Source organism: Papaver somniferum, chromosome 8 (genome assembly GCF_003573695.1).
Source record: "Papaver somniferum cultivar HN1 chromosome 8, ASM357369v1, whole genome shotgun sequence".
NCBI classification, from domain to species: Eukaryota; Viridiplantae; Streptophyta; class Magnoliopsida; order Ranunculales; family Papaveraceae; genus Papaver; species Papaver somniferum.
This window is the reverse complement of record NC_039365.1, coordinates 143,199,560-143,220,736: the sequence shown is the minus strand read 5'-3', so window position 1 is coordinate 143,220,736 and position 21,177 is coordinate 143,199,560. Positions and strand designations below refer to the sequence as shown.

General features: G+C 36.5%; 3 protein-coding genes across 8 annotated transcripts; 2 read left to right on the top strand and 1 right to left on the bottom strand.

The window, feature by feature from the left end:
* The first annotated feature begins 1,119 nt into the window (after window positions 1-1,119).
* LOC113303294 (small glutamine-rich tetratricopeptide repeat-containing protein 2-like) lies at window positions 1,120-5,506 on the top strand. 3 transcript variants are annotated; one of them, XM_026552322.1, is made up of 6 exons: window positions 1,120-1,730; window positions 2,594-2,643; window positions 2,880-2,967; window positions 3,615-3,731; window positions 4,359-4,441; window positions 5,084-5,506. In XM_026552322.1, exons 1-5 carry the CDS (start codon window positions 1,257-1,259, stop codon window positions 4,407-4,409), a joined length of 780 nt encoding a protein of 259 aa, XP_026408107.1. In that variant the 5' UTR covers window positions 1,120-1,256; the 3' UTR covers window positions 4,410-4,441; window positions 5,084-5,506. The 3 variants fall into 3 exon arrangements, with proteins under 3 accessions (XP_026408107.1, XP_026408106.1, XP_026408105.1); XM_026552321.1 differs by having other exon boundaries at window positions 3,612-3,731; window positions 5,102-5,506; XM_026552320.1 differs by having other exon boundaries at window positions 3,612-3,731.
* Window positions 5,507-8,225: 2,719 nt separating this feature from the next.
* Window positions 8,226-16,683, top strand: LOC113303293 (type II inositol polyphosphate 5-phosphatase 15-like). 4 transcript variants are annotated; one of them, XR_003337385.1, is made up of 11 exons: window positions 8,226-9,267; window positions 10,216-10,465; window positions 11,056-11,860; window positions 12,878-13,002; window positions 13,184-13,268; window positions 13,957-14,265; window positions 14,379-14,646; window positions 14,801-14,930; window positions 15,009-15,369; window positions 15,783-16,325; window positions 16,410-16,683. XR_003337385.1 is itself a non-coding variant. In XM_026552318.1 (11 exons), the coding sequence occupies exons 1-11, from the start codon at window positions 8,391-8,393 to the stop codon at window positions 16,131-16,133; spliced, it is 3,459 nt and encodes a 1,152-aa protein (XP_026408103.1). In that variant the 5' UTR covers window positions 8,226-8,390; the 3' UTR covers window positions 16,134-16,683. The 4 variants fall into 4 exon arrangements, 3 of the variants coding, with proteins under 3 accessions (XP_026408103.1, XP_026408102.1, XP_026408104.1); XM_026552318.1 differs by having other exon boundaries at window positions 13,957-14,122; window positions 14,225-14,265; window positions 15,783-16,683; XM_026552317.1 differs by having other exon boundaries at window positions 15,783-16,683.
* A 527-nt stretch (window positions 16,684-17,210) lies between these two features.
* Window positions 17,211-20,011, bottom strand: LOC113303292 (BTB/POZ domain-containing protein At3g19850-like). Its single transcript, XM_026552316.1, has 3 exons — window positions 19,817-20,011; window positions 18,557-19,711; window positions 17,211-17,823 (listed from the first exon to the last, which is right to left on the bottom strand). The coding sequence occupies exons 1-3, from the start codon at window positions 19,871-19,873 to the stop codon at window positions 17,395-17,397; spliced, it is 1,641 nt and encodes a 546-aa protein (XP_026408101.1). The 5' UTR covers window positions 19,874-20,011; the 3' UTR covers window positions 17,211-17,394.
* Between the last annotated feature and the right edge of the window lie 1,166 nt (window positions 20,012-21,177).

Sequence of the window (21,177 nt, the reverse complement as noted above, 5' to 3'; positions counted from 1 at the left end):
AGGTACTGAATCTACTGATGGAGCAGTTATCGGCTAAAAAAATGTCTGCCAACTTTTGTATTTAATATTTATCATATATAATGGCAAATTCTTACTTATAACTAGGAAAGTAACTTTGATTTTCCTAATCTAAGGATTCTAAGCTCAAGTTTACTCTACTTTTATATGTATGTTAAAGATGGTCACTTTTCAGGTGTTGAATAATCCTTTTTCAGTACTCAGGAGCCATAAAATTGGGAAGTCATATAAGTTTGTTTTTTTATCCGATGGGTACCCGGACCCGGTGATTACCCGTGACCTTTACTGGGTCCGGTTCTGGGCCAACACATTATGGAACCGGACCCGGAACCGTTAGAACCTGGAACCGACGCTGATATGTCGGGTCCGGTTCTGGGCCATGTACTACCCGGGAGGACCCGGACCCGTTGACAGCCCTAGTAAATGGGGTAAAGTGGGCCCAGCTGTGTATTAGAGCAAGTCTTATGGTGGAATTCATCCATCTTCCATCTTCCACGGCACCTCAGCATTTGGAACTGTGGATGGAAGCGCAAGTGTAATGGTGGAATAGTAGAAACGCTATTCTTAATGGAGCTAAAAAGACGCAATTAAGAATGAAGCTAAAAAGACGCAATTAAGAATGAAACTTTTTTTTCAGCCATTATATTTCAAAAACTCATTTTAAATCTACGGACAAAAAAAAACGCAATTAAGAATTGAGCTAAAAATACGCAATTAAGAATGAAGCTTTTCTTTTCGGTCGTTAGATTTCAACAACTCATTTTAAATCTACGGATATAAAAAAACGCAATTCTTAATTGCGTTTTTTTAGCTCCATTCTTAATTGCGTTGAATGCTATTTTTATTGGCGTTTAGATGGATTCCACGGACCCTTCCACCAAACCATGAAACCTTGCTTGGATTTTCTGTGGTAAATCCCAACTTGGAAATCATTAGACTTGACATTTCATGAATTTTCCACACTTGAAATAGGTTGGATTCCACTATAAGACTTGCTGTTAGACGCCGGATTTTTGCTCGGGACTCTTTCTCGGTCAAGCTATCATTTCTGGTATAAAATTTGCTGGGTTCCCATAGGGAACTGGAACCCGTTGACAGCCACTTTTATCCATAAATGACAAGGGTTTCTCTGTAGTCTCAAGTCTCAACCATTTGGGATAAATCGAATATTCGAATTCAAAATTACTGAACTCAAGTGAGAGAGACAAACGAAAACAGACACAGAAATCGAAAGAGAGATGAAGACAGCAACTGTAAGCTCGAGTTGTTTCCATGCGTACACTTCTGCATTCCTTCAATATCCAAACCATATGAAACCAGCAATATCAAATTCCAATATGAAATCATCAAAGTTCAATCGAAATGTAAAATCAGAAATTGAAATTAGGGTTTGTGTAAATAAAGCATGTAGCAAACAAGGATCAAGAGAAACCTTAGAAATTTTATCCGGTATTTCACCACCGAATATAATCATAAAATCATGTGGTTGTTTAGGTAAATGTGGATCCGGTCCGAATCTCGTTGTTTTACCTGAAGGTGTTTTAGTTAGTCACGTTGGTACTCCCATGAAAACTGCTCAAGTACTTGCTTGTTTTAGTACTGCGAAGGAAAATGATCCTCAAAACAATCTTAAATCACTTGCTTTGAGAAAAAAAGCTGATGCTGAATTGGATAACAAGAATTACGAACAAGCTCTGGTTTTGCTTTCTCAGGTAATTAATTTTGACCTTTATTTTCTGAGTTCTGAAATGTGTTTTACGGTCACTATAAATCAAATTGAAGTGTTTTTTTTTGTTGGTTTCCCGCCTTTTTTTAAATTGTTTCCCTCCTTTTAAAGAGATTATTCAACCCATAGTTGCATAAACCAATCAAAGTTAACTCACTCTATCTCTAGTTCCATGTTGTTTTATTTATTAATTCATTGTAAGAAATGGTGAGAGGGGGAAAGATAAAATTGGGAAATAGATAAGATGAAGGATAGAAGCATGGGATTGAAGTTGAAATACGGAAGCCTTACGTTTACATTTAGTACAGTTATTATGGGAGTTATCGAAGGGAGTGAGGAAGGAATGAAGGATCATCTTATGGTTATTCGGAATAATGTGACTCCATTCCAGCTGCTTGAGAACGTAAATAGTCCTTTTGTATACATGTTGTCATTGATTGGTGCCTATGGAATGGATTGGGACTCCCGGCCATGACTGATGTAGGAAGTCTAGTTTTGTAGAAAATAAAATAATTAGAAAGAGATTGGAGTGACTATGATGCTGGATAGCTAAAATGACATTTAGCAAAATGCTTACTTGACCTTTCTATACTTAAAACTTGCTTACTGTCAAGTGTTCAATGATGATTTCTTATACGATGGACTTCTTAATGTAGCTTTTCTAATGGATTACAAATGCTTAGATCATACTGGATCTCTATTGTACAACTTGGATAATTTTACATAACAGCTATAGTAGAATGAAGGAAGAATTGATGTAGTTATATATGACCAGAAAGGTAAAGATTTTAAGTTTAAGTGTAGGCTAGTAACTACCCTTTTATTGTTCCATGTTTCTTATGGGTGCAGGCAGCTGAGATTAAACCTTTTGGCGGCTTGCATCTTATATATAAAAGCAGGTTTGTAAAACTCTGCCGAGTTGAACTTCTTCCATGGACATTTTCGCGACAGTGACTTGGCAGTATTGGCTAACCAACTTTCTATACTCAATTTCAAGCTGAACTATCCTCCACTACACATTGTGGATTACTTTGTTTTACAGATGTTTCAGGTTTCATTTATTTTTGTTTAATTTTCATGACCTCTTTACCTGCTTCACTATTTGAGTTCTGTTCTAAGATTATTCTGGATTCAGGTCTTCTGCCAGGTTGGGCATGGGTGATGTTTCTGGGGCTCTTGAAGATGCTAAAAAAGCATTAAATCTAGCTCCTCGATTTACTCAGGTAAGAATGAAAAAGGTTTACAATTTATGTTAAAGTGAAATGCTAACTAGAAATATCAGCTGACATGGTCATGGGAAGCAAGTCCACACATGCTCCTTGGGGCCTTGTGTTTTCTGTGGCTTTCTCGTCAAAGAATTTAATCCATTCAGTTATGGCATAAGGTAACATAGTGGGTTTTATTCGCGCTATGTGTGTTGGGATTGGGCAAAAATGGGGAAATATTCCCGCAGAGTTAATGCTCAAGGAATTGAGAAAGCGGACATCGGGTTCACATGGATTTACGCCTTTACCCCAAGGAATTGATATTATTGGCCTGGCTAGTAATTTGAACTGAAGGCTACATGATCTGAACTCACAAAATTTGCTCTAATGACTTTAATCTGGACCAAGAGGAACTCTAATAGTATGCCAATTTGAATGGATTTTGTCTAGTAAGCTTAGGATATTTCCTCCAAGGATTGCACAATGTATGAATTGTCGGTGTAGTTTTTCTTGTTGATGTGCTATAGCCTATATTGTTTGCTGAGTCTAGTAGATACTTGAGTTCTCTGTCAGCAGTAAGACAGGCCATTCCATTAGTTTCCCTCATCGAATGTATTCTCATGTCTTTCTTTTCATATAGTTGTTTACTTCTTTTTATGTAGCAGGCTTATATTTGCCAAGGAGATGCTTTCTTAGAGATGGAAGAATTTGATGCAGCTGAAAAGTCTTATTCATCTGCTTTACAGACTGACCCCTCCATTCGTCGATCAAAATCCTTCAAGGTTTTAAATATGTTTATTCTCTTTCCAGTAATTTGAATTTCCGGGGGTGGGTTTTTCTTATCCACTTTCCAAACTCTGTAAATAGAACAGGTTCATGCAAAAAATATTCTTTGGGAGATGTATAGAAATCTTGTCTGTCATTAGGACACATTGGTTTAATGACTCGATATTTCACATACCCAAAAAACTGGAGATTGTAAACCAAAAGTCTTGCTGATGTTCAGTTTGGAAATCTGCTCATTTGACGTTACCCATTTAGCTACTTAAGCCTTGCTGTACCGAAATGAATTCTCGAAGCAACATATTTCTTGGAACCTGCCCATGAAGCTAAAAACTCAAAAGAAGGTGAATCCGGAACCAAAGTCAAGGAATTTGATCTCGAGGCCCATTTTTAGTATACAATGCAAGTTTAAAAATGGAAATCAGTTTAAATAGAACCAAACTGTAAAATGATGGTGCATATGCAACTATTTTGAGTTGGGGCTTAAGTACAGAAGGGTTTGACCTTGAGGCCCCTTTTCATAAGGCATTTTGTAATTGCTTTCTAAACTGTTGCATAACTGAAGAGAATTTTTGACATAAGGTGGTTCCCTTTAGTCTAACCATTCTCAATCTTTTCTGATGCAGGCTCGGATTGCGAAACTTCATGAGAAACTTGCTGCTGCAGATTTGCCTTAAACTTCGATGTATCAGATCCACCATAAAACAAAGTGAGTTGCACTAACAATATAGTTTACACATTTTTCGGCTAAGATTAGTAGTTTAAAATCATATAGGCAAAAACAATCTGGCATACAACTGATCTCGCCGGTTAAATTCATATAAAGATATACCCATGTTAGATTGTTGGCTTCCTCTACTCAAGTATCAAAGAAGTCATTATGTCTATAAAAGAACACACTTCACTTCTTGAAGAAAGCGCTACAGGATTGGCAATTTTTGTATATAAGAGAGGAAAGAACCCTATCAATCTAAAAGTCCTAATTATAGATCAATAATGAATAAACATAGAATTTAGCACATTGTAAATCATAATGATTGTAAGTTATAATCAGTAATCCAAATCCCAATTATATAAATATCGTATATGATACAATGTTAAACTTTTGGAATGGGCAAGATATAGTGTTGTACATGTGTCATGAATTTGGATGTAAGCTTATAGGTAAGTCGATCTGTTACATGTATTTCTCACTTTAAACCAGTTTCAGTTGTCTGTTACATTTCAAACCATAAAAGCAAATCTAGGAGTTTAATTTTATTCTAGGAACTTGAGACACTGCCGTCAAACTTCACTTTTTTTTTCAATTTAAGGAAGTATTTCAATACTAAACTTCTGCCCAAATTCACAGTGATCAGCCATTCCGCAGATAAACCAAATGCGACCAACCTTCGCCAAAGCTACTGTGTCATTTCCATTTCGAGATTCTCCCAGGTTTGGTTCCTTCAAACATTTATACAAATCAATGAAATAGTTAGTTCTACTACATATATACAAATCAATTTCATTTGTGAAACTACTGGTTGCTGGCACTTGAGTCTGCAAATGTAGGGTATATGCAAAAATGATGTTTATTACCTACATGCTACATAAGAATTTTTCTCTTTTGTGCCACTGGTAGGCCCAAAAGCTATTTGACTTGGGCCTAATAGCCATAGGACATGATCAGTTACGGTTGGTTCTCAGAAACATGTTCTTGGCCCCAATATCGTTGCACGATGCTAACACATTCTGAATCGTATCCATTACATTCAAGAAAAACGATGTTGGATTCTACTGTTTTGTGTATGTGTTCATATCTTTAATTTTCTCATGTTGGTTTTAAAAAACGGAAGGGCTTGATAGCTTAGGGGTAAAACCGATCCTGCACCATAAAGTTTTAAATAATTTCTCAGAAGTGAAACCATCCTTTCAAAAGCATGACAGCTTCCTTGACGATTGATTTTTTATATTTACTCTTGTCGTTGCAACAGGGTTATTTTTTTCTAGAACTGGCTTATCTTCAGTTATATCTACATGTTCTAGTTGGTAATTTGAAAATTAGTCATGTGGATTATCCCTATGTGACTTCCACTTTGCCTTGCACAAATGTGGTGCAACAACACATGGTATAATATATCAATAATTCACTTCTCTTTGTTTAGGAAAATCCTCATGTCCAATTGAACTGGACAAGAGCATAAAGGTAGGTTAGGGTGTCCAATTGAACAGGACAAGAACATAAAATTAGGTAAAGCTTTTTAATGCTTACCAAGATTATCTCCAACATGAAATGTTTTTCCTTGGGCCCAATCAGTGTAGTTGGAGTAAGAATTCCATCCGTCAATATCTCCAACTGTATAAGTCTCTGCACTTGCACCAAGAAGCAATGCAGCAGAAACTAGGAAAAGATGAAGAAGAAAGCTTAGGTAAGTGTTCATTTTTCCGAAGAATTGAGATCTGCACTTACTTTTTCACAGCTGTGTTGTTTCTTGTTCTTGGTAAATACTACTAGATAGTGAGCAATAAAGTGAATTGAGATCTGCACTTACTTTTTCACAGCTGTGTTGTTTCTTGTTCTTGGTAAATACTACTAGATAGTGAGCAATAAAGTGAATGAATGAAAACGTAAAATGTTGCACATAAAAGAGTGGCTATTAAGGGCGATTAGTAGTTGGGTGGGAGAGTCATGTGATTTTGATCGGTTATTAAATGAAGTTTTTTATTGAATACTGTACATTTTATTCAAAGAAATGTCTTCCTAATTATTTCTTGTTAAGTGCCATCTGAAAGAAAATGTTTCTTGATTCTAACTTGTAACACTTTTTTAGTTGATATTGTGGAGAATTTCACTACTATACAAGAAACAAACTAATAAGACGCGGTAAGCCCAGATTTAATTCAGTTTTTACTAGATAGGTTGTTATAGTTTCATGGCTGCCTAGTCCCGAAGTACCTGTGCCATAACCAAGTATGATAGGGTCGGATGACTCGGATTTATGAAGATTTTAGGTGTTTCCTTTGCATTATTTTGTTGCACCAAACTTAATTATTTAGAGTAAAAGCTTATATCCAAATTTCATGATTTGGGAGTTGGGCACCATATAGAATGCTTGTATGCAACTTTATGGCATGAGTAAACAGCAGTTGTTTTGGTGTAAGAATTGGTCGCTGAATAATTTAAACTTACATCGTGAGTATTCACATCTAGTAACAAATTTCATTACCACATCAAAATGCTCTTTTGAGATTATTCATTCAACCATCCGTCGACATAAACTTCTTTGGTCTTTTGGTAACCTAGGCTAGGTCTGAGTGCTGGCATTGGATACTTGCAGTCACTACGTTTATCAGAGACGTGTTAGCATTTTATCTTAAACACTAACTTGTGTGGAATTGCAACTATAGAGTAGATAAGATATGTTTCTCTAGAAATGTTTATAGAGAAAAAGACTGGTCCTCCCAAATATTGCACCCAACTCTTACATGTAAACTCAACTGTTTCTCAATATCTATTTCATTATCATCCAAAACCCCTGTATATCTTGTTTGCTTATGCTTTATGGCCAAAAAGTATATAGTCATAGTTTATCATGTTTTGCCATTCTTCAATACACCATTACATCATATACTATCAGGATGACCCTACTTAAACCAGCAATCTAATCCCGAAGTGCTCAATCGTTTGATCCATCAAATCTCGTGGGTCCTAAACGACGTGCAAATCTCTATTTGACTAAACTTTTGTGTTTAATAATTCGATTAAGTTATTAAAGGTTCGCCCGTCACTTCCATTCATGCCGAACCCCTAAAGCCATTAGAGTTGGACCCATCAACATATGAAATGAGGTTTACTTCTTGCGTGGATGTACTTAGAACCTTGGCATTTGACTTTACTTGAAACAGTGCCTGAATTTATGAAGCCACCCTGCGTGCCATCGTAAGATTTATAACTAATTTCATTGCCGATTAATAACGCGTTTGGATACACATACAGAAATCAAAAAAGAAGAAATTAGTTTGGATACATTTATAACAAAAAATTCATTTGGGTGTAAAAATTCTGACGATTTCTAGAAATAAAAAGTCCAGTTCATGTGAAGCGAAATATTTTTGTTTCTGATTTCTGCTTCTAATATCTCAACACGCTATAACCTGTAATTTTTTATCGACAAAAGATTCCATGCCGAGTTTGGAATTCAGGATATTTACGTTTACATCCACCTGCCAGTCAACAGGATCACGAGTGCGGTTTTATATAGCTTGGATGCATTAGATCACTACCCATCAATAATCAAGATCAGAACAAATCTTTCACCACTAGGGACAATCTCTACAGTACAGACCAGTATAAAACTTTCGGTGCCCTATGTTCCATCCCACTCCCATAATCATCGTTACACTAGTACAAAAGGAAAATAACCATAGGTTAACGTGTCATTCTGGTACATCAAAAACGATACACCTGCATTACACGTTACCGAGAAGAACAACAGAAGGAGGGAGGGAGGGAGACAATCAGACATTCACATTCACATTCTCTTTTCTTATTGTTTCGAGAGGTTTCAGAATTCCAATATAATTCTTTCTGGTTTTCTCTGATCAGATCAGATCAGAAGTTTCGTTTCTGTAATTCGTGTTTCCAGAAAGGGAGATTCATTCATTGATTAGATCCAAAAATGGAAGAAAGAAATGAAGAAGATGAAGGAGATTTATTATCATCATTAAGTTCATTACCACCACCACATCGTAAAGCATACTCATACAGTCATCAATTAGGTACTGCTAATCAAGGTACAGCAAGGCCAATTCGTGATGCATTTCGTAATCAAAGCCTTAAAGAAGAAAGAATACCTAATCTTATGGATTCTGGTTACAATTATTATGATTCTTCTGATGATGATGATTTGTACACTTCTTCCGTTTCTTCTTCTTCCAGTAATAATAAAAATAACACAGTAATTAGTAATAATCATAATAATGTGAATTACAATAATGTTATTAAAATCGGAGATTTTCAGAATTCGAATTCGAATCTAGATAGAAATTCATCGAATGGTTCTAAAGATGAAAGAAAATGTCTGCCTGAGTTTATTGGTACTGGTGGTGATCGTGGAATTTTTAAACTTCCGTTACGTGGTGCTGTTCATCCTGGTCGTCCAGCGAGTATTGAATTAAGACCGCATCCTCTTAGAGAAACTCAAGTTGGTGTGTTCTTAAGAACCATTGTTTGTACTGATAATTCGTTATGGGCTGGACAAGAATCTGGGTTAAGGTATTGGAATTTTAATGAAATTTATGAATCTGGTTGTGGAATCGGGAAACGGGAGAGAAGAGGAGATGAAGAAACATCTCCGTTTTATGAATCGGTTCATACTTCCCCTACTATGTGTTTGGTTTTTGATGCTGGGAATAAGTTTATATGGAGTGGTCATAAAGATGGGAGGATTAGAGCATGGAAAATTCAGCAGAATTTGGATGGGAATTCATTCAACGAATTGTTTTCATGGGCGGCTCATCGTGGACCTGTGTTATCCATGGTTATGACTTCTTATGGTACTCATCACTAAACTTATATACTCTCAATTCATTCTATGCTCTTTCTTGAACTTTACTGTATTTATGATTTATAATTTTATTTTTTCTTGTGAAGTTGTATTCATTTCCATGCATGGATAAACCTTATAAGTTAGGTATGTTCACATGGGTACTAAGTTTATAGTAAGGGTGATTTTAGTTAGGGTATTGCGGGTGAAATCAAGCTGAGCATATGTAGTTGTTAGGAATGTGTTGAATAGTTAGTTTTGAGTTGAGATAGATAAAGAAGAAAGTGTGCATCTCTCTTCTCATCCCTGACGTGGGATAAGTTACGATGTTAGTTGAATTCTAACCTGCCATACACGAGGGTAAACCATCTCTCTTATCTATTAACAGAAATTAGGCAGGAGGATTATGATTAGGCAGAGGATTATGCGACAGATAGTGGAGGATGTTTTCCTAGCAGGAATGGCAACTTATAGACTTATAGTAGTGTTGATTGATTGAAGAATTTTTATATTTACCTAACTATTGTTGTCTGAACATGCGTAGACATGGATACCAGCTCGGAAGTTAAGGGGGTTCAACATTATTCAAGTGTTGTAAATGGTTATGAATTTGGTATTTTGAATATTTTCACATCAAAAAGTATCAATGAATTGCACTAATGTAATGATTCCTAACGAAGTTTATATAAAAAATAGTTTGATGTTTCCTACCCTCTCCATGTTAGTGTCCAATTGATATCACCAAATTGGGTATATTATATGTTAGGGTTAAGTTCGAGATTTATAATTGTTCTATGTATTCTTTTCAAGTTTTGTTTCCCATATGAACTTTTTCCGTTATAGGGTATAAGTTGTGGACTTGTTTGATATAGCTGCTGAACTCGTACAGTGAGTACTATATGTTATCTAATTATAGCTTCCACAATGTTCTTGTAACTTGTTGTACTTTGGTATCTAGGTGATCTCTGGTCTGGTGCTGAAGGTGGTGTTATTAAGATCTGGCCGTGGGAATCTATAGAAAAGTCACTTGCTCTTACGCCAGAGGAAAGACACATGTCTGCATCACTTGATAGGTCATATATTGATCTTAGAACTCAAGTCACCGTGAATGGAGTCTGCTCCATATCTAATTCAGATGTGAAGTACTTGCTCTCTGATAATTGTAGAGCAAAAGTCTGGACTGCTGGTTCCCAATCCTTTTCGTTGTGGTATGTTTTCACTTCACAGTTTGACGCTTCCATAAAGATATCTGATTGGCTCTTATATTGATAAACGTATAGATCAAATAGAAATGATTTTCATTAACGGAAATTTTTTGAGGTAGTTATCTAAAACTAATACTTGGTGTCACTTCTTCTTTCTGTGGTTCTCCTCAAACAGAGGGAATGTGAAATTTGGTTCCACAATGAATTAAGAACAGTAGGTTAAACTCCGTCTGTAATCTGTCAACTTGCAGCTTCGGGTTCTCGTGATTCTGTAACGTGAAGGAAATGAATTTTTCTTCAGTATCAATGTTGTAGGGTTCTGAAGTACTAGTTTTTTTTTTTTTTTTATGCAGAGGTGTATCAAACATCAATCTTGCCTTTTCAATTATCTACTTGTTTTCGTTACCTGTCTAGCTTCTTTTTAGGTTTCTTTGTGGATGATCCAGGGTTAAGATATTAAACTTGCAAAAATTCAGGTTTTCCTACTCAAATGTTGGGAATCCCTTTGTAATGTTTGGCGTCATAATAAGGTTTCTTTCTAGCATTTACTGAATAATTTTAAGAAGATATAGAGTTTGTCTTTCTTTTTACAGGGATGCTCGTACAAGGGAACTGTTGAAGGTTTTTAATATAGATGGGCAGGTTGAGAACCGTGTTGACTTGTCATCGTTGCAGGATACGTCTATCGAAGAAGACATGAAGGTAAAGCTTGTTTCTGGGTCAAAGAAGGAGAAACCACAAGGATCTTTCAGCTTCTTCCAACGGTCACGTAACGCATTGATGGGAGCAGCTGATGCTGTTCGTAGGGTAGCTAAAGGAGCATTAGATGAGCATCGGAAGACTGAAGCAATGCTTCTTACAGTAGGTGGAATGGTTTGGACTGGATGTGCTAATGGGTTTCTTGTGCAGTGGGATGGAAATGGAAACAGAATACAAGACTTCCAACACCATTCTGCATCCGTCCAGTGTTTCTGTACCCTAGGCACACGCATATGGGTAGGCTACGTTAGTGGCACCGTTCAAGTGCTGGATCTCAAGGGTAATCTGCTTGGAGAATGGGTTGCTCACTGTAGTCCCATCATAAAAATGGCTGTTGGTTATGGCTATGTATTTACTTTGGCTAATCATGGTGGTATTCGTGGATGGAGCATTACATCTCCAAGCCCTTTTGACAAAATACTGCGGTCAGAGTTGGCTAGCAAGGAGACGCATTATAAAAAGTTAGAAAATCTGAAAATATTGGCAGGAACTTGGAATGTTGGACAAGAAAGAGCTTCTCACGATTCTCTTTTAGCATGGCTAGGATCTGCAGCATCAGAGGTTGCAATTGTTGTTGTTGGGTTGCAAGAGGTGGAAATGGGTGCAGGTTTTCTTGCAATGTCTGCAGCAAAAGAAACTGTAAGATCTTCTCAATCTAACTGACCAAAATATTTTGATGTTTATTTTGGAAAGTGATAAATTGGTAGAATTGCCCCAAGTAAATATTGAATATCCATTAGAACTAAGCAGGTATTAAACTGGTACTGATGGAACAATATAGTCTGGTGGTGCTAGTGTATGTTGACTGATAGTAAAATAGAAATAATTGATTATTACGAACTGATAGTAAAATAGAAATAATTGATTATTACGATGGCTTACATAGTAGAGGATAAATTTGACCCGACTATCCCTCTTTAAGACAGGTCAGCACAGGGAAATGATTGTTTCCTTTCATTTCGTTGTTCTTTTATTACAGAGTTCTAAACTAGTTGGTTACACACCTACCCTCATGCTTCACAAATGCAAAATGCCACATTAAGCGTCTCACTTACAAACATCGCCTCACTTGTCAATTGGTCCGAATCCTGATTATTCATTACTGGGAACACTTTAAGCGATTGCAAGAGTGGGAACTAGGGTAACCTAATTAGAAGAGGAGAGACCGAAACAAGTGTATTGGGTTTTAGAGGATTTTAAGAAATGCATGCAACCTTAACCATTCTTGTATGTTGTCTATCACAATATGTTTCCTGTCGAGATTAAAATTTAACATATATAGTTTGCCAACTTCTTTAAATGAATATTCGTGTAACAGAACATGCCCACAAAGATATTTTTGACAGCGCTTTGGTTCTTAGTTACATTTACAGCCACATCATTGTTCGAAGGGTACTTAGATCCATTTTCATGTATTAGATGTCCACATAGAGAATAGATATACAGTCACATCGTTGACCAAAGAGTACTTAGATCCATTTTCATGTATTAGATGTCCACATAGAGAATGGATATAATTAGGAATTATAATGTCATAGGTAGTAGGCAACAGTAAACTCCCACATATTCATGTGTTTCCACTGATAGCAGTTATCCCATTTTCCTTTTACATTTCTGCCTGTCTTTCTGTACACTCATACCTGTTGCTGACTGCAGGTAGGCCTTGAAGGAAGTTCCATTGGGCAGTGGTGGATGGATAATATAGGGAGAATCTTAGATGAGGGGACGACTTTTGAACGTGGAGGATCTAGGCAGCTGGCTGGTTTACTCATAGTCGTATGGTAAGTATGTGTCAATGGTGCATCTGTGGATGAGTTAGGTTCCATCTTTGTTCATAAGCAATATACCTACTTAGTGTGTATAGATTAAAAAAAATCCTACAATCTATATAGCCTACAGTTATGGTTCCTTCTTTGAAGTTTTCTATTTTCACCTGATACTGCAAGTTATCATCCTTTATAGGGTGAGAAAATGTCTTATGCCACATATTGGGGACATTGAAGCTGCAGCAGTTCCTTGTGGGTTTGGACGTGCTATTGGAAACAAGGTATCAATTTTGTTTTTGACTTAAAAGTATCACCTTTGAATTTACATTATGTGTTTCCCCATCATTGCTAAACTGTCTGCATCTGAGTATTCACATAAACTATATGCATGGGAAACATATTGTATTCGTTAAATTCAGATATTCACCTAGCATTAGCCCCTTGTGAAAAGCTTACAGTGGGCCTTATTTTTTGGTTGGCGATTCCTGGTATATATATTGGAAATTAAAAAATATGGTTCATGTTCTTGAACCTGGTTTTCGGAGCAACATATATGGTAGGAATTCACTCCCGGACACTTTCGGTTTACCGTGTCATTGAAGTAACTCGGGATTGAATACTTCAATCTGGATCATGTGGGGGACATAATGCAGGGGGAAAGCATTTTACGGGTTCAATCCGGAAGTTACCAAAACCAAGCTTGATAGAAACTCCTCGTAGTTTTCTATTTTTAGATTTAATCGACAACCTAAAATCACTATTTGAGATACTGATGATCATTGGTTCATTAGATTATACTTCTAGATGATTGTAATGTTTGGGCCTAGTATGACCAGTTTGTGTAATTTCCTTTACTCATATTTTCTATTTTAGAGATTTTAAAGTGTTTCCATTTTTATCATGCCTTAGTTTTATGTTTCCCTTCTCTCCAAACCTTTAATTGGTATATATAAACATTTCTCAAAACAGGGTGCTGTGGGTTTGAGAATGAGAGTATATGGTCGGGCCATGTGCTTTGTGAACTGCCATCTTGCTGCACATTTAGAAGCAGTGACTCGTCGGAATGCTGACTTCGACCATATTTACCGAAATATGATCTTCAACCGACCATCGAACCTACTCAACGCTGCAGCTGGTATGGTGCCATACCTGTTTTTATCTTGCTCTCTTGCCTGCTGCGCATATTTATTTTGGCTGCTTTATTCTTCTGGCTTGCCATTCATCCTTTCTGTTGCAGCTGGGGTCTCGTCTGTCGGTCAAATGCTTCGTGTTACAAACGTATGTATCTTTGAACTGATAGTATAAAGTTTGATAAACCTCCAAGTTTTATAGTAAATGGTTCGATTACCTTTTGTTTTTGAAGTTGCAACTTAATACATTTACTCTTACAGGCCAGTGGCACCAATACTGAAGAGGGGAAGCCTGAGTTATCGGAAGCAGATATGGTCGTGTTTCTTGGTGATTTCAATTATCGGCTTCATGGTATTTCCTACGACGAAGCAAGGGACTTTATCTCTCAGAGATGCTTTGATTGGCTGAGAGAAAAGGATCAGCTCAGAGCTGAAATGAAAGCTGGGAAAGTCTTCCAAGGAATGCGTGAAGGGGTCATCAGGTTTCCTCCAACATACAAGTTCGAAAAGAATCAAGCTGGTTTGGCAGGTATGCTCATCCAGAATTGACGTCAAGTTTTGGCCAGCAGACAGATGCTGATATACGGCTCTTAGACAGTTTTTGAATCTTTCTAGTGGATGTGGGCGACTATCTCTTACACCACCACCAACTTATCTTGTTTCTTTTTTGGTTGTCCCCTAAGGGTATGATTCTGGTGAGAAGAAGCGGATTCCTGCTTGGTGCGACAGAATTATTTATCGCGATAGCCGCACTCTTTTTGCTCCAGTATCTGAATGCAATTTAGAGTGCCCTGTCGTATCTTCAATTTTACAGTAAGCATCTTGAATGAGTTTTATTGTTTGAAACCATATGCATCTTAGTGTAAAATTTGGCTTACGTTTTTTTGTCAGTTACGATGCCTGCATGGATGCAACAGACAGTGATCACAAGCCTGTTCGCTGCATATTCAGTGTTGATGTTGCTCAAACAGATGACTCGATACGAAGACAAGAGTTCGGAAAAATTATCGAGTCTAATCAGAAAATCAAGTCTCTTCTTGGAGAACTATGCAAAGTTCCAGAAACTATTGTTAGCACAAACAACATTATCCTCCAGAACAAGGACACTTCCCTTCTTAGAATAACCAATAAATCTGGGAAAGATGAAGCTGTGTTTGAAATAGTTTGCGAAGGTCAATCAACCATCAAAGAAGATGGTGAAACATCAGATCCGTGTACAAGAGGTTCCTTTGGCTATCCTCGTTGGCTTGAGGTAATTTGTGACACTGATTATGAAGTGATAATTTAGTTGTATAACATAAATATATAATTCCGCACCAAAGTTAAAATGATACAACAGTATTTATTATAAGTTCTTTTGGCATTTAATTTTGCATACATCGTATACACACACACGTCACTCAAGTAAGCTTAGTAGCACATGTGCTGAATGAAATGTAAAGGATAACAGCGCACAAATGTAGCACATGTGCTGAATGAATTGTAAAGGATAACAGCGCACAAATGTAGGCTGTGTTAGAATTGCCAAAAGTACAGGGAGCTCCAATTCTTTCACTTCGTGTTCGATGGACCTTGTTACGTCCAACCTAATATATTCTTTTCTAAATCTAGCTTTTAAGGCACACTATCTAATCTTACATGGGTTTTGTTTCCATGGGGGGACAGGTTACTCCGGCAGCTGGTGTCATCAAACCTGGTCATGTTGCGGAAATTTCTATGCATCATGAGGAGTTCCATACTCTAGAAGAGTTTGTTGATGGCGTTGCACAGAGCTGGTTGTGTGAAGACACAAGAGACAAGGAAGTAGTGCTGTTAGTGATCATCCGTGGTAGTTGCTCCACCAAGACAGGGAGCCACAGGATTTGCGTGCGTAACAGCTCGTCCTCCCTTCGTGTTAACTCCAAACGCAACGACTCTGCCAAAAACCAAGCAAATGTCCTCCATAGATCTGTCCGTCCCATCAATGGTTCATCTGATGTCGCTGAGGATCTTCGCAACTTGCACATGCCATCATGAACATAAAAAATACGTGTATCATCGGGCAAGATTATCTGCGCAGTTGGAATTTGAAAAGTTGATAATGTCTATTTATTGTCCAAACAGCGTCAAAGATGCAATTTCGATGTAAATATCCTGGGCTTGGTCACTGTTTTATTAATCTGGGAGCCGGCTCAAATTGATTGCTACTGTTCTTCCTGAATTATCCAGGTACAATTCTTTGTATAGTTGATTCTTTAGCCCCTTGGTTATCCAGGCTTACCACATTATAATACTCTTGGATGGGCGTGCCAGATATGTGCAAGCGGAAGATTAAACTTAAAAGCTGGCAGTCGAAGGGAGTTTGTAGTTAGTGTTCATTTTGTTCTCATCTTTTACTTCTTCTTTTCCCCTCTTTATGCAGTGTATTGAACTACTTTCCCATTGTCGTGTAGTTGAAGGTCACGGTTGTCTGTAAGCTGGGTATCAAAAAGCGTTGTCTGTCAAAGTGTGTTGTAGTTCTCTTGTAATGACTTACAATTGTCAAGAAATATAAAGTTTCTTTGTAGTTCGAAACTTCTGTTTAAAATGTCTACCTTGTATTTTTCTGCGAATCATAAAAAAGTCTGCAGATTTCCTCATATAGTGGTAGTGCTACTGATCCCCTATGAAACTTCAGATATCCATCACAGCGCCAGGATTGTTATTCGTGGCACCTGAAGTGGGGATAAATGATCTTCTATCCGTGTTAAAGGTATATTTCAACCTAATTCCCCATGCTGAAATAAAACTTTTCTGTCATAATATTTACTTGCTGATTTTTCATTCACCGGATCCACTGCAAACCCTTGGTTCATCTCTAGTTATATGATTGAGATCGCAACATGTTTTTATAACCTTGGAGCCTAGAACTTTTGTGTTTTTCTATGACATTGTGTAATTGATTCCCTTGACACTCCATTATTCTCACAAACCCTGACTCTTGTATCAGATATCTCATACTCCCTCTGTTTTTGGAAAATAGATACTTTCACTTTTTCATTTTAGCGTAAAAATAGGCCAAATTGAAAAAGTGGAAGTATCTCTTTTCTAGAAACGGAGTATTATACACCATTCTTGTGCCCAGAAGAAAAATCTTATCCATATTATATGCATACTATTTCAGAATTATTGTACAATCATTTGGTTCTAAGGAATTACCATCCCCAAATTACAATTAAATTCACAAATGGCCTATTTATCTTGAACATTACACACAAAAACTATAGTTTCTAATCATTCTGTCCATGTAAGAGAAGGTTCAAAACAGCTTGGTCAATGTTCTGACAGGAGAACTGATAATGACCTGATTCTTCATCTTTATCTCTGACATCTGATTCTTCATCTCTCTACAAGACTTCTCTAACTCCATTACCCTCCATTGCATTCTTTGCAGGTTAAGCTTCAGCTCATCCTTTTCCAGGGTTGACTCTCGAAATCTTTCATTATCAGAAGCTTGCTTTTTTGGGCACAAGATCATCATCTGAGTTTCAGATTGTATTAAATTGTCCTGCAATGTCGTTTTAATTGAGACTTTGCTGGCTTGCTGTGATATTAGAGCTTGAATGGAGACCCTTGGAGGAACTCGTATGTTCTTTGCTAGGTCCTTGCATGCTTCTAGGGTGAGCTTCTCATAGTTGAGACATTCACATAGCCTAGATTTTTCCTCCACTGAAAGTGTTGGATGGGCCTGCAAAATTAATGATCTTTGTGAAGTTAAAACATAAATCATGAAGTAGAGACACAAAGACTGTCATTTGTTCTTACTATTCAATGGTTCAATGTTTTGATTGAATATTTCAGCTATGGAAGACAATGCATTGTTTTATCAGTCCGAGCATCTAGAATGAAAGATGAAAGCTACTATTACAAATCAAAGTATTGCATCCATTTGATCAATCGAGCACACTTGACCATATAGGATATAAATTGAATTATATATTCTGCATTGCTGATTCTGGTTTGAATCAAGACTGATGCTCAAGAGTGACATTGTTGGAATCAAGAGTGATGCTCATTGCTCAGTAAAGAAGAAAGGGCTCTTGGGAATTTAAAAAAGAAATTCTGCATTGTCGTTATTATATACCTAGAACTAGAATGTATGGATGGTGTGCTCAAGAGTGACACACTGTTGGTTCTGGTTTTATTTGGCAACATTCAGATAAGTTGGTTCTTCTTGGTAATCAATTAAGAGAACCACAATCATTGAATTCTGAGTGGTACGTACTTGCTTTTTGTTTCCGACTTTCAGACCAACAAACAAACAAATATAGGAATTGAAAATAAGATCCTGCAGGTATCCTAACCATGATTGCAAGATTTTCTTTGGTGACACTATACTAATAACAATCAAATATCATTCACATGCTGCATAGTACTACGGAATGTAAATCTTATAGTGAAAATGTTAGAAGAATATTTACCTCAAGATAGATTTCAATAGCTCTGTAAACACCATCAAAGCAATCTCTAGCACAATCAGGTAGACTCTCTGCAACAGCAAGAAACTTGGCAACTTTCAAGTTTTGATCAGGTGATATTTCTCCCATGTATTTATCAATCAATTTCCCAACTCTCTTCATTTTCTGGATTGTAACTTCATCATCAATAACAAAAACTCTTATCAATCTCAAAACCAAATCAACATCATAAACATCTCTTCCTCCTGAATTATTATTACTACCAGGAACCAACAAATCATCCAGTTTTGCTTCTTCTAACATTCCACCAATCAATCTCTCCAATTCATCTCTGCAATTCTTACTTAATCCTAAACCTGAAACCACTCTTAATACCCAGAATACCCCTCTACAAGAAAAAGCTTTTCTTCCCAGTAAAACCACTCCATAAACAACTGTTTCTGCAATTCCTGAAACCCCATTACCATTTTTGGCTGCTTTCAAATAATGGAGAAGAAATTTTGTGATAACTAAGTTGTTATTATCTCTTCTCCAGAACCCCATTGTTTTAATGATCTTTTCTACAATATTTGAGGACAAAACTGTCAATTCTTCAAACCACCATGGTTTACTTGTTGAACTATTACCACTATAACTTGCAGGTTTAATGACAGAATTATCAGGAGTGGTTTTTGATGATGAAGAAAATCTAAACCCAGTTGTGACTGTATCAGGAGATGAATATGCAGATGAAGGAGAAGAAGAATGAGTAACATTTATATCTGAATTTTGAGAAAGTTTTACTAAAAGTGAAGAAATGAGTTTCTCTAGAATCCCAGATGATTCTGCTGAAGAGAAAAAAGGTTCACAGCTTTTTAATGAAATCAAAATATCACTCCATGACCAGTAGAACAAACCCTCTAGAAATGTTTCCGTTTGTTGAAGAAGATTATAAGGTGAAATTTGATCATTCATCTCAAGATAGATTGCAGAGCAATGAAGAACAGAAATATTTGATGGAGTTATTGGAAATTTACCATGATTATGACAAAATCTTGAAATTAACTCAAACCCATTTACTCCTCCTGGGAAATTATCAATTCTGATAACTGAATTATTGATCTTGGTTTGTTTTATCATCATCTTCTTTATTTGTCCTGAATAGGTTGTGATGATTTTCTGCAAAAACAAAAAAAGAAAACAGATAATCAAGAATTGATTGAAATTACTATATCAAGTAAAAAAGAGAGAGAGAATTCCATAAATGTGGTGATTATTCTTTACCTGATTTATAAAGAATGTGTGTTCGCCATTAACATGGATTTTGAGCATTTCTTGCATGGTGGTTGATCAGAAGAACTGGTTAGAAATTCAAGAAACACTTTTTAATTATTAGTATCATGGAAAAAGAAAAAGAGGGAAGTGGTACTACTAAATGCTGATTGGGAGCTTTAACAAAGTAAATGCCAGGAGAAGAATTTTGATTAGATATATATATATAGACCAAGGATAAGGAGAAGTTTGATGTGATCTTGGTAGCATATGCCACGTGGTGAGTTCGATTGCAAGTTGCAACCCATCGCTATAAGACTGAAAGATTTTGGTGTGAAATCCAAATAATACGTAGGGTCGTTTTACAGGACAAAACAGGAGAGGTTGTAGGTAAATTATTGAATTTGTGGGGTTTCAACAGTTCCAACTTGTGAATGAATGGAGGAAGAATTTTTAGCAGGGCTGAATCGGGGTCCTGGAAAAATAATTGGGGGCCCCTAGTTACATGACAAAAAAAAGGTCATGAAATAGTAATTGGGAATTATCCTTTTATCTCATTTTTAAAAAAATGGTTAAACTACCTCCAAATTATTAGTATTAATTGAGTTGATTAGTTGTTAATCTTACTTAATTTGATTTTAATCTTTTTTTTTTCAAATTTTTTGTTTGCAATTTTTTTTTGACGAAATTTGTATGAAAAATCGTCATGGAGGTGAAGTGTTTCATTGACGACTCTCAAAAGTCGTTACTATTTCAAAAACGACCCTCAAGAGTCGTCACTGTTTCATTGACGACCCTCAAGAGTCGTCATTGTTTGAATGACGACTCTAAACAGTCGTTAACGCATATAAAATAGTCGTTATTATCTTCGGAGAGTTATTAATGGCGGAAATACATTAAAGGGTCGTAATAGTATTGAATAAGACTATAACGACCCTTTGATGTATTTTTCCGGAGAAGATAACGACCCTTTTATATGCATTGACGACTGTTTAGAGTCGTCATTCAAACAATGTCGACTCTTAAGGGTCGTTTTTCAATCATTAACGACTGTTGAGGGTCGTCATTGTACCTTTGAGGCTCGTTTTTAAAATAGTAACGACTCTTGAGAGTCGTCAATGAAACACTTCACTACCACGACGATTTTTCATACAAATTTCGGCAAAAAGAAATTAAAAAAGAATAACAAATAAAAAAAATTAAAACTAAAGAAAATTAAAATTAAAAAAATTAAAACTAAAAAAAATAAAAAAATAAAAATTAATAAGTTGACATGTGTCACAAACCCAAGACTTGGGGTAATCTAATCTTTTCATGGTATTTAGACACCTCTTATCCTCTTTCCATGAATGGGGATAGCAATCTAAGGCCCC

What these genes read in the sequence shown, in the direction of transcription:
- LOC113303292 (XM_026552316.1), bottom strand. Translation starts at nt 19,873, where the DNA reads ATGCAAGAAATGCTCAAAATCCATGTTAATGGCGAACACACATTCTTT. An exon ending in ACACATTCTTTATAAATCAG is followed by an intron (nt 19,712 to 19,816) that starts GTAAAGAATAAT and finishes TTGTTTTTGCAG; the next exon opens with AAAATCATCACAACCTATTC. An exon ending in CTATTGAAATCTATCTTGAG is followed by an intron (nt 17,824 to 18,556) that starts GTAAATATTCTT and finishes TTAATTTTGCAG; the next exon opens with GCCCATCCAACACTTTCAGT.
- LOC113303294 (XM_026552321.1), top strand. Translation starts at nt 1,257, where the DNA reads ATGAAGACAGCAACTGTAAGCTCGAGTTGTTTCCATGCGTACACTTCT. An exon ending in CATCTTATATATAAAAGCAG is followed by an intron (nt 2,644 to 2,879) that starts GTTTGTAAAACT and finishes TTCTGGATTCAG; the next exon opens with GTCTTCTGCCAGGTTGGGCA. An exon ending in GTCGATCAAAATCCTTCAAG is followed by an intron (nt 3,732 to 4,358) that starts GTTTTAAATATG and finishes TTTCTGATGCAG; the next exon opens with GCTCGGATTGCGAAACTTCA.
- LOC113303293 (XM_026552317.1), top strand. Translation starts at nt 8,391, where the DNA reads ATGGAAGAAAGAAATGAAGAAGATGAAGGAGATTTATTATCATCATTA. An exon ending in GACGTGCTATTGGAAACAAG is followed by an intron (nt 13,269 to 13,956) that starts GTATCAATTTTG and finishes TTCTCAAAACAG; the next exon opens with GGTGCTGTGGGTTTGAGAAT. An exon ending in AAATGCTTCGTGTTACAAAC is followed by an intron (nt 14,266 to 14,378) that starts GTATGTATCTTT and finishes TTACTCTTACAG; the next exon opens with GCCAGTGGCACCAATACTGA.